Source organism: Lepisosteus oculatus, chromosome 2 (genome assembly GCF_040954835.1).
Source record: "Lepisosteus oculatus isolate fLepOcu1 chromosome 2, fLepOcu1.hap2, whole genome shotgun sequence".
Taxonomy (NCBI): Eukaryota; Metazoa; Chordata; class Actinopteri; order Semionotiformes; family Lepisosteidae; genus Lepisosteus; species Lepisosteus oculatus.
The window spans coordinates 51,340,924-51,358,257 of NC_090697.1; the positions used below are offsets into that span (position 1 = coordinate 51,340,924).

Here is a 17,334-nt window from a genome sequence, read left to right on the forward strand (position 1 = left end):
ATGTTCAGTGTGGTGTTCAATCAAATAGTACAAACAAAGCAGTGGAATCCTGTTCTTGATTCAGGTCTTAGTTTTCGTGTACTCTAGTTTATTTTTACTTCTGTTTAATCCCACAGTATAGTATTTCCCCAGAGTCTTTGGTAGATTCCCACAGCTCTTTTCCCATGGCAGAGAAACAAGTATTTTTATACTAATGTGAAATTGCTTTAAGGCAGGAAACTGACAAAATTTTCATATGCATTTCTAAGCACCCTAATGTGCCAATCTCTTAAAGAAATGGGGTCTGCCATGAATTATTTTATGGCCTGCGAAGAGAACACAATGCACACATTGCTCTTATTTTTGAAAAAGCACACTTCATCATTATCTTTGCTTATCATTGCTTGAATAGGTCCATTTAGTGTGGGTTTTTATTTTGTGTATTTTTCACGAAAAGTCAGGCTTACTGCAAGGGGGTGAAGTTTTCAACACATCATATTAAATAAATTATTTCTTCAATTGTTTACCGTGTCATTATCTAGCAAGAACCGGTTAATATTTGTAAATGCATTCATATAAGACCATAAATTGTCACTCGATTCTGCTGATCCTTCCTCCTTGTGCAGTAATTTGCAGTAGAGACCATGGATCTGGATTCATTCAGTTCTTTCTTTTGGGTGTTCATTGGCCTTTATCACAAAGGGCTGTGATAAATGCAAAACAAATAGGATTGTACTGTTATATATAAAATGGATTGGCCAGTACAGTTAATAACATAACCATGGCTTCACAAAGAATAGAAAAAAAGACTCAGGCCTATTTGAGTACCTGACATGACCTTGTTATGTCAGTTATTTCATTACAAAGACTTTTTCAGTGCTTGAGAAAACAAAACAACCATACAGAGGAAGCTCCTGGCTGTTCCTGTGTTCCAGTTGCTATAATTTCTGTATTTTCAGAAACAATAACCATTTTTACAAGCTTCAAATGAAGGGTTGTTAAACCTACTGCAATTACAGCTTAAATACAACCCATACAGCTGTGCTTTTTTTGTCTTTGTCAATCCCCTGGCCATGAGAAAATGCATCCTACTGAAAGAATAAACTGGGAAACTTTGAAATTGGAGTTTTCAAAACTCCCTAGCAATCCATGATGGCAAAGCACGCTTGCCAAGGCCGTTGTTGTTAATATTCATGCGAAATTAAGATTTCCTTGAGCAGCTGTGCACTTTCTGTGGCAGGAATCATAATTCAATAGTTTCAACATTTTTTGCATCTGAACTTCTTCCACGCTGCGTTAAGATTCCATGACAAAAGCTACTTGCATGGCTCATTTTGAGTCACAAGCCTCGTGCTGTTATGGAGACCTTTTTAGCACCACTTCAACGCAGCTGTTTGTACAGTTATCAGAATGTTAAACCAAAAGATATAAAGGGAGGTAGTGAAAACAGAATTACACTCTGAACTGCAAAAATGCCCTGACTTTGAAGGTTAAGAGACACTGTCACAATAATACACTATAAATGAGCTTATGAGTCATTTGGGAAAGATTGTTTCTTCTCAATCTAGAAAAGAGGGCTATGCTATTGGTTGGAGTAGCTAATTATATTTTTCTTCCATCTTTTTATCCTTTAAGCAGATGTTTTATTTTGTAAAATGCATTGCTTTTGTTTTGCACTGCTGAGGGAAGCATTTAGTGTCTTTAACATGATTTAATTTTTAGAGTGGAAAAGCACCGATCAAGGACATGTTTGCAGACCTCAGGGATGGCAGAAAGTTATTGGATCTCCTGGAAGGCCTCACTGGGAGTGTTTTGGTAAGGATGTGTTGAATGTTACCGCAGTTCAACTTTCTTCTCTGGTCTGCAAAACCGGTAGTGCGTGGATCAATGTTGAATTTCTGAATGTTGTTTCTCCTATTACTTAACGCACTTACTTTGTCCAAAATAAACAGAACTGCATTGTCCAAAAGTACGTCATAATCTAAGTACGTCTGACCCCTTTGAAAACTATCTTTAGCAATTCAGAACAATTAATTCCTCATAACAAAACCAACAAATAAACATAAAGTTATCGGTAAAAAGCCTAATTGACCAAGTTTTGATAATTTTGTTGATAATATGATAGTGATCTGAGCAAATTCTCATCATAAGTCTTAAACCAACTGTCACTCGCCTTACTTGAAGAGAAACCTATATGTACTAACAGATGTCTGAAATACAGAGAGGCACAGGAAAATTAAATACATTCCTTTTCCATAGAGTTGAACAAATTAAAGGTGTTCTATTAAAATACATTTAAATGCCTATTAAAAAGGAACTACTTGCATCTTATGTAACATTTTCAATGTGGTTTTTGGGCCTGCAAGCAAGAAATACTTTCACATAAACTGGAAGTAGTATTAAAACATATAAACAACTGAAACATGATTTAAAAATCCCCAGTATGAGTCCTCTCATACATCTAGTTGAGCAGGTTCTCAAATTATAGGTAATTTGTGCATGAAAACTACAATTGACTAAAGGTGTCATTAGCTTCAAAGCATAACTGCTTGTGCCTAATTTGAATGCACGTGTCAACTGCAGTGTTAGGAGATTTTGTTTTTTTCAATTTGAGAAAAATAGTTTAAAAAGTAAAGTCATTCATACAGACTTGTGTACTGGGACCAATTTATCCTATTATATTGAAATTGTTCTGACTATATAGAGTAAGTCCTCTGAAGCTTGAGCTGTCTGAAGACATAAATGTGTGCAACATGGGCAATCCTGTATCCAGATATAATTTTGCGGTCTCCATTGCTGTTTGAAAGTCCCATTAGGAACAGGTGCAACAGATAAGCTTCCATCATTAGGTCAAGGGAAGCCAGTCTCTGGAGTGCTGGTTTATCTGCAGGTTTATACATTTTCTTTTAAGCACCATCAGCTGAAGAACTGGGAAAAGCTGTTAAATTGATCCAGTTAAAGCAGTAATGAGCTGGCTTACCTGGAGGAGAGCTGGAACGAGGTCCTTCAGACACTTCAGCTTTGGACATTTCTGGTTTAAGTCTGGATATGACTAAGCACTTGTCATTGATGTTCAATTTGAAACTGCAGTCAAGTTTCTCAACGGGTAGATGGCCAAGCCACCAGTATTGAGAGATTATTTGCCCTTCTTTCTGCATCTGTTGACATTACCTGGTTGTAAATCATTCACACACTAAGCTGCTATTGAAAAATATGTTGTCATTCTTCCTTTTAACTCTGATCTACAGTATGATCTTTTTTTAATTTCAGACCAAAGAACGGGGATCCACTCGAGTGCATGCTCTTAATAATGTTAACAGAGTTCTCCAGGTTCTTCATCAGAGTAATGTAAGTCTTCAGTTCTAATATATTCAACTTTAAACATTAAAGGCATTTGTCATTGATTTCTTGGAAAGTAAAGTTGGAGGAGGCAAACTTATTGTATATTTTGTCTTATTTACGTTGTTTTATATCAAAAGATAAAGGAAGAATTTGTTTTAAACTTTACCTTAAGTCTTTAAGGGGAAAATACAAACATTTGACAGATACTTTGATAAGTTATTCTCCAGAAAAGAATGAATAAGTGAAATTTAAATAGCCATCTCCATTTTTCCTGTGTTAATCCTCTGATGTTATAATGTGTAGATTTGAATCTGTGGGTACAGTACTCTCAGTGTTGAGAATTTAGTAAAGAAATTAACAATCGTGATAAAATGTAACCTTTCACCGTCTAACAAATGGGAATCAGTTGGCTCAGACACCTCACAGTGGCGTGACAGTTAGTGATTAGACCCAGCTAGTGTGGCCTGTTGTTCCTTCCTGTAATGAAGGCATATTCCTTTTTTAACACTTGCTGATGGCTGATGGGAGTGCAGTGTATAAGACAGACCGGCTGCAGTTTTCGTATTAACTTTCTGTATCGGCCCTGTTGAAAGCTGAAGAGAATGGAGATTGTCTGTGGCTGTTCAACAGTTTAGCTCTGAGAAGTTCTGATGTACCAGTACCTAAAGGAAGGCTGTATTAAGCATCCCAGCAACAGGAAAATGTGAAACATTGCAGCATAATTTATTTTAAAATGATTTAAAGAGGAACTGCAATGCTATTTTTACATTTTAAGGTTATAATGATTCTGCAATGATGAGTGCATTTTAAATCATAATTAAACTATCAAGTATACAGTAATGTGTACAACCTCCAATTAACATCACAAAAGAGACGACGATTCATTGTATGTGTAGAGCCATATTGCAGTCATAGTATGCATTTCAGAACAAGGCAAGAAAAGTCAATCCGGTGATGTGAAAGTGTCCCCTTTACATTGTAAACATGCTTTATACCAAGCAAAATTTGGCTACTATATTAATAGTATTGTTTCATAAAACCGACGCGTACAAGGTGATGTGTTTTTTTAGATACTTTTTTTTTGCAAAAAAAAGAGCAACCTGCCAACCAACTAAAACACACTCATAAATAATGTTGTTAGGAGAATGTTTCTCGTTTGCTTACAGTGACTAGTGAGCAGGAAGGGCTGATTTTAAGTCACAATCTGTGCAAACTTGCTCTCACCCATAGAAAAACCAGCAGTTTCTCATCTGCCTGTGACTAAACAGTAAAATTTTACACTTAACTGATTGGTAAATTCTTGAATATCACCCTCTCCCCGAATCAGCAGGTCTTCAGGTAACCCGAACATTACTTGTCAAAGACGACCCTTTGTTAGCTGATCCATGAACACATTCAGAGAATTACCATTCATAATATTTATAAACCCATTTTGAAAAATGTTTTAAAACAACATAATTAAATGCCAAATTTAGCATAAATTAAACAAAATACATTAAACTAAACATTGGAGAGAGAGTTAATTTTTAATAAATGTATAGTATATATTATTAATCAACACAGTAATGTTCAGTAGTTAAACGCACAATAAAATGCACAGTAAATAATAAAATGACTTGGGTGCTTCCCTGACATGACTGCAGTATGTGTTACTCACAGTTGTCGGCAAAAAAAGCATTAGATGATGTGGAGACCTGGTGGATGCTGCTGGTGGCTGCATTTCACTTAACGCTGTGCTATTCACCCGGAAAAGGAACTTGCCACACTATTTGCTTTTTACGTATCTAATATAAACTTTCTGTAACTCAGAAATATTGTAACGGGATCTACAAAAGGTTTTTATAGACGGGCTTAGGTGTGTGTTGCACTCCTTAATGGCTAACATAACTTCTTTCTTAAAATTTACAAATGCAATAATGTGAAGTGTAATTTAATATAAAAGTAAAAAAATGTTGTAATTAGTAACAGCACAAATGATAGAAAATAACAAAAGAATATACTTGAATACTGAAATCTTGTGCGTACATATTGTGCCAGATATGCATGTGAACAAACACCTAAGGTGGTGGCGAGACTTGGTGATTGAGATGTCTTGCCTCCATCACACAACACAGTGGTGGAGGAGCTGTTCACCTGTTAGAAGATTCCATATGGAGAACTGTGTGAGCAGGAGTTTCCTGTGCTTGGGAAGATTAATACTCAATATGGAAACAATGTATGAGCAAGTCAAACTATTGGCAAGCCTGTGGTTGGTGAAACTGTATTTCCTATTCTCTGCAAAGCCCTTTTAGTTTCCAATTTTGACCTTATCCTGAGTGTCTATATCTTTTAGGATTTTATCCAGTATGTGGTATTTATGTATGTGGTATGTCTCGTTTGTTCTAGACAGCATAGATTTCTTAGCTTGTCTGGGTATGACTGTATGTACTCTATATGATAATCCCCCTGAGACCAGAAATCTTTCTTCTTTCTCTTCTTTGAGCTCTTTCTAAAGTTTTAATATCCTCACATTAGTAAATCTTGAGAATATCCCTCAAGAATATTATAATCCTTTTATTTATACTTCCACACTTCCTGTTGCCCCACATTGTGTTGATGAGGACATTGAAGAATCTGCATACACACCCAGATACCTTTCATGCATACCTTCCTGCAATTCAGAATCACCCAAATTAGGTGCATGGTATTTAAACCTTCTTACTGTGTGTATCACTTTGCTGTTATTTATACGTGTTCAATTTCATGTCCGTTCTGTGGTTTTCTTTCTGCCATTTCTGCTTTTACTAATCCCTCCTGTTTTATATGGTGTAGTCTGAAGCAGATCCCTGCAGTGCACCACTGCTCAATTAGAGGTTTTATACCCATTAAGATTATGCTTTTTCCTACTTGTAAAGCAGTTCCTGACCAATGTTAGACATTACCTTGGATTGCTAATGTTTCAAATCTCAGGATTATTACGAAGGACCTTATCAGAACATTTCTGGAGATGTAAATATGTGCATACTGTAGCGTTGTCAGCTATCATTTGGGTTTTTCTTGTATTCTAGTAAGTTAGTAAAGACTTTCTTCTACTGAGTCCATGCTTGTTGTTCTTGAAATACCACACACATATTCTTTGAGGTTTAGTTCTCATTCTAGTTTCCATAATCAAACTAATAACAGACTCAAAGATGATTTGTCTGTAGTGACCTTATTATGAATCGATGGTAGATTTATATCTCCAATTTGCGGCTACAGCTAACATGATTAGTGAGTGTTGAAATATCGTATGGGGGTTATGACTGGAAAGAAACCATCACACCCTTGCAACTTATTATTTTGATACTACCCCAGCCCCTGAGGAACTTAAGTGTTTGTAAAATTGCCCCATATTGCAGGAGAGTTCGTCTATGACCTAGATTATATTGTTGACCTTTTTTATAAAAAATAATGTGAAATATTCATTTGGCATACTGTTTCTTTTTAATCCCATATTGTGTCGCAAACTATTTACTTACATTGTGGTCTTCAAAAATACAATTATTTTCATTGTTCTTAGTCTTTGCCACAATATTCTTCTTTCTCCGATTTCTGCTATTGTTATTATTATAGTTGTTACGGATATGCCTGCAGCATGGCATAATCTTTCTCTTGGAATCTTGGAATCTTTGATGCATTCTGTAGAGTGTTTTTTCCTTTAAAAAAATCATTTTCTATTTAAACCAATTTCTCCACATTTTCTGCATTTGGTGAAATATATCTTTTAATATGTTTCTGAAATATATCCATCTTTTTTTCGATTGACTCTGGAAACAGCTGCTCTCAGTTCACCTCTTGTATACTGTGCCTCTTTGCGTCATAGTCTACTTTCTTAAAATAACAGACCCTAATTTTAGAGACCAGCTTTAAAGATACCCAAAATGTGTGGTGGAGATCTAAAATCCATCAAAGTTACCATTTTTTGGACATACTTTCCCAGTGGTTATATCATGAAGGCCTTTAAGGCAAGACAGATTTCTGGCCAGTCATTACTTTTTCCATCACCTATCTAAAACCTGAATTTGGTGGAGAAGCTGAAGGTTGAATTTGGCTCTGACTGGTACAGGGTCCAGGAGGCACCTGACCACCAAAATTAGGAGTTGTTGTACAAGAGTCCCCAGCTGACAGTGTTCCTTGTAGATCTTCTCAATGCTCAGACGAATTTTCATTACCGATGGACTGATATGGCCCCAGTCAGTTGTGCCACCCCGGCTCTAGTCTGTTGGCCAGTAGATATGCCATCTCCAGGCATTTCTCTGTACTTTTGTGTCATTGTGCTTGATTTACCAAACAGTAATGTGCAGTCAACCATAAAAATAAATTAAACATCAATGTGATTTTCTTTTAACGTGTAAAATATATTGTTTTACTGCATGTTTTTTCCTGTCTCTGGAATGTATACAAATTGATAAAAATAAAATGTTCTTTATTGTTAATAATTGTTAGCACACTTTGCAATATTGGTTGTGGTTTCACTGCATCAGTACTGCATGCAGTTCATGCCATAAACAGTGGAGTAGCCTGAAATAACGAAACTTTAATATTAAAAAAATAATTTGTGTTCTCAGTGTCAAATGTCATTAGTTTTTAATCTGCATTTTTTGCCTTCCTCTACTTGAAGGTGGAGCTGGTAAACATAGGAGGGACGGACATTGTGGATGGAAATCACAAGCTCACCTTGGGCTTGATCTGGAGCATCATTTTACACTGGCAGGTCAGTAAACATCCATCTGGCACGGTTGCAGACTGTCAGTTACTGCCTTGTTGCTCGAGTAAAAGGTTATTTGTTAGAGTGACAATTAAAAAAAAAACATTTTTGCATTTTTACCGTAAAAGGCTTTACAGACAGAAACTTGTTTCTAGTATTTCAGTTAGGCCTAAAATAGTCACTGCAAAACACAAAACTGCTGCATTGCAGGATACAAATCATGTACAATCATGTAAAAATCATGTACAATCATGTACAATATAAATTAAAAAATAATCACAATAATAGTTATTTTTAAAATAATGTGGCAAAGACATTTTACTATAACTTGCATTGAGTAGATTGTGTGACACAAGAGGATGAATAAAATTAAGGGGCAGGATGTATAAGCTACCCTCTAATCTTCCCCTGGCTTTCTGAAGACAGGTGTCCGCCCTGTTTGTCTCTCCTCTCCGAGTAGTAACACTGGTCCCACCAGCCCGAGACGAATTGTCCACACTGAAGCCACCACCATTCACACTCCTTCTTTACCTCTATGGGTGCAGTGTTATGGAATGAATCTATACAACTTCTGTCTTGTATGGTGCTCAAATTTTTTCCCCTATCACACATACTGCTCCCGCTCATAAAAACATTGCTATGTCCATTAACTCCCTTTACCGTGCCTCATAAGGCTAGCCACACATTGCTCTCAGTGTTTACACTGCAGCATCTGCCAGAACAGATCACTATCAAAAAGAAAGCAAATACCAGTGACTTGATTAAGAAGGGGGAATCCAATCTCCAGTTATCAGTGCACTCTGAAGTACCTGCATTGTTCCAACAGTTATGTGTACACTTTGTGCGGCTTAAGTTTTGCACTAGTGCTTTCTAGCGACTGTAAAGGTGCCTGTCTGGAGCACATTTTGCTTTGGTTAGTCTGAGTGTGGTGTCAGGGACGTGTATACCCCAGGAGCAGGTGTTGGCTTTAGGTCTGCACGCACCACAGGGTTGGGTGGGTTTGAATTGAAAGGGATTCTTGGATGGCTGTGGGCTTTATTGAAGAGCTGTGTCTGACCCCCCTCCCCCCAGAGACTGCCGTCTCTTTACTCTCCTTCCATTGTGCTATTTGCTCTTCTTATTTCTTCCTTCTTGGTTAGACCTACTAGACCATCTATAACATCTTTAAAGTGACTTTCAAATTTAAATGAGTAATTTAAAGCAAATTTGTTTTTATGTGTTTTTGAATTTTTATTAATTTAATTTCTGAAAGTAAAGCATTTCTTGAAGAATGTACTTTGGGGTATGTGTATAAACATCTTCAGCTTCCTTCTAGGTTTAGAGTTCTCTTAAAATTGTCAGGATCTTAATGCTTTCGTTTGCTTTAAATGAGTCTGAGTAACCCAATACATTGTGTAACTGGGTGAAATAAATACAGTGGTGGAATCTGAAATGGATGCTGGATGTGAACTAGGAAAACCATGAATAATGTGTGTTCCATTAGATTTTTACAATCATTATAAAGAACAGGGCCGGTATGTGTGTCATTTAATTCTGTCCATTTCACAGTATTGTGTGATGATGATGATCTATCTTGCAGGTGTTTTGTTGTGGTCTGACGGTTGTTTATGCTCTGGTTCCAGGTAAAAGACATAATGAAGGACATCATGTCAAACCTGCAACAGACAAACAGTGAGAAGATTCTTCTGAGCTGGGTGCGCCAGTCTACCCGCTCCTACACCCAAGTCAATGTGCTCAACTTCACCACCAGCTGGGTCGATGGACTCGCTTTCAATGCCATCCTCCACCGGTTCCAGTGAGTCGGGAATCCCAGGAGCGGAAAGGGCACGGGGCGGGGGGGTTAAGTGTCAGAATGGCTCTGAATGTGGGAAATGTCTGTGCGTAATGGTTTGGCTCTGAAATGTACTGTTAAGCTCAGATAAGTTCCCTGCATTGTTTGGTTTGAAAGGGTTTTACATAATGTTACTAAGATTGTGTTACTGGGAATAGGTCAGAGGAACTATTTGCAGATCATCCCCTGACTATTGCTGTGTAAATAGCTGGTGTGCCATGTTCACGCTAATCATGCTAATCATGTCACCCATTGTCCTCAGAATAAGCCAGACCGTATGAGTCCATTATGAAGAAAGCTTCACACCTTCTTTTCAAGCACATGACAGCTATACAGTAACCATGTCCTGCAGTTACATGTTTGTGCTTTCCTACAGTGCACTTTTAGAAACCTCTGTAATTGAAAATACTTTATCTAACCATTTTAATGTTTGAAATGCAGATTGTCACACACCTTCAGGAAGGAAAATTTTATTTAAAGGGGTATTAAAAGGATTAGTGCTCTTTCCTGTTATTTGGTGTTTTAGGGTTGTCAAATTCTAGTAATTATAAGGTGTCCAAGAGCAAACATAACAGGAACGGGATAAGACATAAATGTTTTTTACATGGATTTGGAAAAATTGAGAAGTCAATCAGCAAAAGCTTTGCAAAGCTGTGAAAAGTGAAAGAGGCATCTGAGCCTCAAATTCAGAGGGAGGTGGGATTATTTCATGGATTTCCTTGATAAAGTATAGAATTTCTGCAACCAGAGAAGTGGATAACATACCTCCGTCTGGCAGCAGAGAAAGTGGAGAAGTATGTATAGCCCTGCAGTGCTGCTGTTTGACAAACACAGTGACAAATGCATTTATTTGTATTGATGGAATATATTAATGTTATAAAGTTTTGGACACTTCTTTTAAAGTAATCTATAAATTCCTTTATTATTATATTTAGCTATGTAGCAAACTTAAAGAAAATTTAATGTTTTCCTTTGATTTTTTTCTGCTGCCTGCTTTGGAAGTTAAGGATGAATTTAACATTTGTTTTGAATGCAAAAGCTATGTTTAAAATATTCCTGAAGAGATTTGCAGCATTAAATTATACTTGTCTGGAAATGTTTAAAATGGTTGACCTTCATGTAATAAAATTACTCAGTCTAGCCTAGCCAAAAAAAATCTAAATTCAAACCCAGAAAGGGGTTTTTATTTGACCTGATTGTGAATTTGTACCACAACAATTCCCATTGTCTGTGTTTGCCAGTTTGGTCTTGCAAGCTGAATCTCTTGCCTAAGGGTTTTCTTTGCTCTTTTCCCACCCTCTTTTCTCTCTAAAGAATGGGAAAACCTGCTGGTGCACATTGGTGCATCGTTCCTCTGTGTTCCACGGACCCAGTGGAGTACTGACAGTTGTATTTTCCCGGTCCTGATCTCGGCTGTCATGAACACAGCAAAAGATCTTGAACGTTGTTGTACTGATTTTTCTGTGCGATTTTAAAATACCTTTGTAACACTTTTCCTATCATCTCCCTTTTTGTTGTGTATAGTTCACATGCCAGTCTGTCTGAAATAGATATATAATCTTAGTATTGTGGTTGCTGTCTCCACACAGGCCAGGTCTGTTTAGCTGGGATAAGGTGCTAGGTCTGACCCCTGTGGAGAGGCTGGAGCATGCCTTCACCATTGCCAAAGAACAGCTGGGCATCGAGAGACTGCTAGATCCTGAAGGTATGTTGGCTATCTGTATGCAGGGCAGACTGACACAGGGGTAGCTGCCACCTGCTTCGGGGCGTTTCTGCCCACAGATTGTTGCACTTTGAAATATTGATGCCTCACTACACATTTCAAGAAGTGAAGTAGATGTTCAAGGCCGAAGTCTATTTGCTTTATATGGACAACGCTACTGAATCTCATTATGAAAAGAAAAATTTAATCTGATTCTTTTTCTAATCAAATGTCTGTGCAATCTCAAGAAACTTGAATGTAATGGGAAAACATGACTTTTTGCAAGTATTGTTGCTGTTTGCATTAATCTCCTTTCTTCCAAATATGAATTTGAAGTTAAAACCTCCCTCTCTTAACACCCACCACTGTGTGTTTATTGGCCTTTTACCATTAAATTATTTGGCTGACTGGGTGTGATTTATGTTCTTTTACTTTCTTTAAGGGCACTTATTAGAACTTTGCATCCTTTTGTTTATCCACCTTGTGCAAAAAGGGAGGACTGAAGCATTGGTTCGTTTCTGTTCTGACTACTTTCAGGGGAAAATCCCAGTGAATGTGTTCTTGATTTACGTTCCTGGACTTTCATAATATTCAGGCTGATTGGTTTTCTCCAAAGAACAGCTGAGGGGAAAGGTAGTATTTGGCAACACCCTAATTTCCTATCATTTAAAATTTTCATGCAGACGTGGCTGTCCAGCTGCCTGACAAGAAGTCCATCATCATGTATGTGACGTCTCTGTTTGCGGTCCTTCCTAAGCAAGTCACCATGGATGATATTCGGGAAGTGGAGACCCTGCCCCGGAGATACAAAGCAGAATGTGAAGAGGGACAGTTCTGCAGCCAGCAAGTATGTAGACTCTGTGCAACAAATTGGTCTGCAAATCAAACTGCAAAGCAATAAGGGTAATTTTATTTTTCTCAAATGCTGAAGGACACTTGTATCATTAATGTTATAGTGTACAAATAGTGTTACATCTAAATAAATTTCAGTCTATAATAGAGCAAAAAAAGCTCAGCCCTCATTTTTCAGAACAAGGTGGTGTACAGCAGTCGAAGGTGAGGTACTGTACAGCCTTTTGAATGTAACCAGTTGACACTTTAAATGAAATTGATCTAGTTCTGCAGAATTTTCATTCCAAATGATTTCACAGGAGATGGGGCTGAACATTTGTTTTGTGGTATTTGACAATAAAAAACTAGATGAACCAGAGTGCTCAGGGAGCAAATTTGGCAACGGACAAGAAAAAAGGGTTCTCCTTTTTTTATTCTTGTGGTATTTCACAATGAGATAAAGCAGTGTTTCATTGTTGAACATAATGTTGTTTGAAACTAAACTGTCCTTGAGTAAACTTTACACGGGGGAAGTGCTCAGTAGTAGTTTTTACTTCTAATTCGAAGTTCAATCTGATCTTTTTACAGGTAATACCTGGCAGCTGAAAGTATGTTGCAGATAGGTGCTGTTGTCTGTTTTAGCGACTATTGTGTGTACAAAAAAAGATGTGAATTATGTCTTGAGCAGGGTGCTTGCATGAAGCAGTATTACTTAGCATGGCTGTAAGCAGTGAGGTTTAATTTTAATGTGGCTGGTGAGCAGTGGTTGCCTTCCGGTAATTTGAAACATTATGGATGCAAGGTACCTGTATGCTTGCTATTAAAAAAAAAAGTTGAGGATAGCTAGCTCTGCTAATCTTTTGTTGCTGTTTGATATTTCTGGTAAACCTTACAGTAAAAATCTGGAAATTATGTACCGTATAAATAACCTGGAAAGGAGGACATCAGAAGTGTTACATTGTCATTATGAGTTATTTAGACATTAGTGCCCAGGGCAACAAAACTGTGGGCTATGAAATTCTATCCAGATCACTTTACAACAGCAATTCTGTGCATTTAAGCTAACACCCAATTTAACCTCTGAGGAGGGTTTGATTTCTGTCACATGGAATTTCTTTATAAAGAAGTTGCTAGCACTTACACAGGCATGTGCTGATTGAAAATCTATGCTTGTCTATATGCAATTTTTAGTTGTTGTCCATGGAATGCAGCTTCTGAACAAAGTAAATTGAAATATTTTCAGGAAGTTATCTGGTTTATTCAGATATACGTTTTAGACATGTAAACTGCTGTTGATTCATTCCCTGAAATGCTTTCTCCTGAAGATAACTAATTAATTTTGATTTTTGACATTATTTTTATTAGTTTTTACCTTTTTAATTTTGAGGTTAATGTTCTTTTCTTATTCCATGGAGATGGCAATAAGAAGCTGAATTGAAAACATTGGTTAAATAATTTAAGTACAGTATGTTATTACTCTGAACTTTTGTCTTGACAATATATTATGTTTTAATTATTGAAAGCTGTAACGTTTTGTGAAACAAGTATGTTTTAAGGTTTGTTGATCAGGATAAGTTCTTAACTCTAAACTTTTCACAAGTAAAAAAATGTAACTGTATTATTTGTATTTTAATTAACTATAAAATTGTAGTCAATTCAAAGTTTTCTATTTTGAGTTACTTGGTGTCATTTGCAAAATAAGGAAACTCACTAATTATATGGATTCCACAATTGTCTTCTATATTAGAAACGAATACCAAATGAATTCTATGATATTGAGCTGTTATTAACAATGACGATGTCATGATATACTTTCAGCAGAGACCCTAACTTTTATTTGGAAGAAATGGTAGTTCTGGAAAGAACAGAGGATAATTGAATTGGTGTAGAAAATCTATTTGCCATTTTGTGTGTTTTAAACTGTTTTTTGGCCCATTAAACTGCATGTATATCTATACCTTAATGACACATCAGTAAGTTATGCAATACAATCCAATATAAAAGGAATAAAAATATTTTTTGCTTTATTTTTCCGCAGTCAACATGAGATGTTTTTCTCTTGGAGTTTATTTGCAGTACAGTCATAGAAGTTCTTAGGTTTGTAGATCCATCCCCCCCGGAATGCTCTCCATTATGTCACGACTGCCCGCAGTTGTGCCTGGCTTTTGGATGTCATTAAGTAGTATGTGTTGGCTAATGCAATAAGATAAGCATGCAGTATGTAAACCCAGAGAGGAAAGGTATCTCCTCTGTTGGATTCCTGTAGTCTGGATCTGATGTCTTGGTGATGTTATTACATATGTAATAAAGCAAGGCCTTCACTGCTGGCTTCTGGCAGGTATAACAGGCTTCTCAACAATTAATGAATCATTCTTTAAAATATATTTCTTAATGTTGAATCAGAGGTTTTACACACCCAGCTGTAACATGCTGTGGATGAATGCAGCAATTTGGAATTAAGCAGCTGGTTGTGGAATAGATTAGCTAACTGTGTACTGAGCAAGTCAGATTCCCTTGACTTTTGAGTTTTCTTTTTTGCTGTATTTACAGGGTGTGAATTCATATTTCCATGTCACTTCTGTTAAGTTCTTTCTGCAAAGGGCATTCTTGATTTGTGAAATGCATGGTGGATATAGTAATTCTCAGAGTTATGTGAAATGACCTGTTAGATAAGTATTTATTTTACTCTTATCGTGAAAGGCAGTTAGCTGTGGCTGCGGTCATGCTTTGAGAATTTAAATGCCAATCACATGCCTCATGCTGGGTGGTGCTCTCTGGACTGGTGTGGCTTCATTTCCTGGCACTCTTCCATTTTTGTAAACAGCTAAGGAATGGCTAAATCCAAAACTATGTGACAAGGCTGCATAATAGATGTACACTTTCATTGTCACCAGGATTCTAAAACTTCCTAGTCCAGAATGTTCACATTTGTATGATACTGAATGAATGTACAGAATTCATTTTGAATGTATTAACCATGAGATAAAAATCTTCACAAACTATATACTGTCACTAGATTCCTATTGATCCCTGTTCCTCCTTGGGAAAGGTCATAAACATTTAGCCATGTCGAATTTTAAATTTGGCATTTTGCAGGCTTATAGATGAACCAGAAAGTTTGCAAGCACAGGTTTACCTTTATTTACTGCGAGGGAATTTTTGTAAATTACAAGCAGTCAGGTTCATTCACTGGAAAACACCAAGTTTGAGTCTGGGTCTTGAGATGTTATTTTTATTATGCTGTTAGGTAACTCATATGTGTGACTTTGTGAATTACAATCTCTCATCTTAGTGGTTTCTTTTTTACTAAATACATTAAATACCAGTATTCATTTGTAAGTCTTGGTTTTTAAAAATTGCTTGAAGTTAAACTGAAATTATATTTTACTGATGTAAATGGATTATTCATTCACCACATGAAACACATTCTTTTTTGCCTTCTGTCTGACACTACTCTCCCTGATTAAGCACAGTTTCTAAACAGACAGGAATGCCACATGCACGCTTCCTTGTTCCCAAACTCTTCAACACTTCTGGGTGTCAACTAGTGCTGCTGTGTTGTCGTGCAGAGCCCCGGCCTGGAAGAGGAGACCTCCAGCTCGCGAGCAGAGACCCCCAGCACGGTGACCGAAATGGAGGTGGACCTCAACAGCTACCAGGTCGCCCTGGAGGAGGTGCTGACCTGGCTGCTGTCTGCAGAGGACACCCTCCACATGCAGGATGACATCTCGGATGACGTGGAGGAAGTGAAGGGCCAGTTCCACACCCATGAGGTATGCAAGAATGAGCCGCTGGGGTGGATTCATGTTTTTAGGCAGAGAGCTGCTGCCTGTGCTATATCACCTCTCCAATTTCTGTGAGTTTAAGAACTTGGTTATTTCAGATATATGGAATCAAGTTATAGGACTTGATGGTTCCTTTTTTGCCATATTTAATGTATTTCATCTTTATACTAAGGACATTAAAATATCAGAATTTTTCAGTATCCGTATTAAGTTAAGAAATATATTATCCAATATATTAAGAGTTCCTAATAAACCACAATATTTGGCATTGCATTAAGGCAGGACATGATAGACAGATGATCATTCTTCAAAGAAGAAGTAAATTATTTCAAGCAATTTACAAAAACAAGATGATACACTTCAAACCATTTGCACCATTTCTGTCTCAGTGTTTATGATCAGTATAGATGTATTTTGTCTAGGCCTTTCCTATTACTGTTATTTCATTTTGAAATAATATGCTGAGCTTTTCCCTTTCCCTAATCCCTTCTTTATTAGCTAAACTAGTTTATTATAGCATTGCTGGAGGAGCATATCTGTTTTATGGGGCAGGAGTTTTGATGAGGATTACAGCCAGCTTAATTTAGACTTCAAGTGCTTGCCTTTAACCCCAAGAGAAGAAGCTTACAACATGTTAGGAATTTAAGGAATTAGATGTAAAAGGTTTTGATTAAATAGGTTAAGTACTTATTTGTTTGAACTACCCCTGAGGAGATCTGCTGACTGCAATGAACAGAACCTCTATGAGACGATTGACATAAAGAGTAGTATTTCAGTATAGGGGTATTAAATGCCAAAAAATTATGCTGTCAGATATGAGAAAAAATTGAAAGCATTTTTCAGGAGGACAGGCCTTAAGCTTATTGCTAATAAAATAATTACTTATTGATACTTATTGCACAAATTACTAGAAAGATGAAAAGTACATTAGTGAAATACTTATCAGCTCGGGACCTTTTTTTCTTCTTAGAGTGTCTGGAAAGGATTTCAGACATGCAAACATTTTTTGTTTTATGGATGGTACTTACTGTGTTATTGCATAATAAGCTATATTTGAACATGCAACAGAAATAATTGTGATTATTATGTTTTGTCAGTTAACAGTTAGCTTTTAACCTAGATTGAGGTATGAAGTATA

General features: G+C 36.8%; 1 protein-coding gene across 9 annotated transcripts in view; it reads left to right on the forward strand.

Annotated features, from left to right (window-relative positions):
• The window catches only part of utrn (utrophin), a 292,295-nt gene that overhangs the window by 33,225 nt on the left and 241,736 nt on the right, over positions 1-17,334 (forward strand). For all 9 annotated transcript variants that reach the window (XM_015347666.2, XM_015347699.2, XM_015347693.2 and 6 more), the window contains 7 exons: positions 1,702-1,794; positions 3,250-3,327; positions 7,961-8,053; positions 9,670-9,842; positions 11,468-11,583; positions 12,264-12,427; positions 15,981-16,184. In XM_015347666.2, the coding sequence (XP_015203152.2) occupies positions 1,702-1,794; positions 3,250-3,327; positions 7,961-8,053; positions 9,670-9,842; positions 11,468-11,583; positions 12,264-12,427; positions 15,981-16,184 (921 nt within the window). The remainder of the gene's footprint in view (positions 1-1,701; positions 1,795-3,249; positions 3,328-7,960; positions 8,054-9,669; positions 9,843-11,467; positions 11,584-12,263; positions 12,428-15,980; positions 16,185-17,334) is intronic.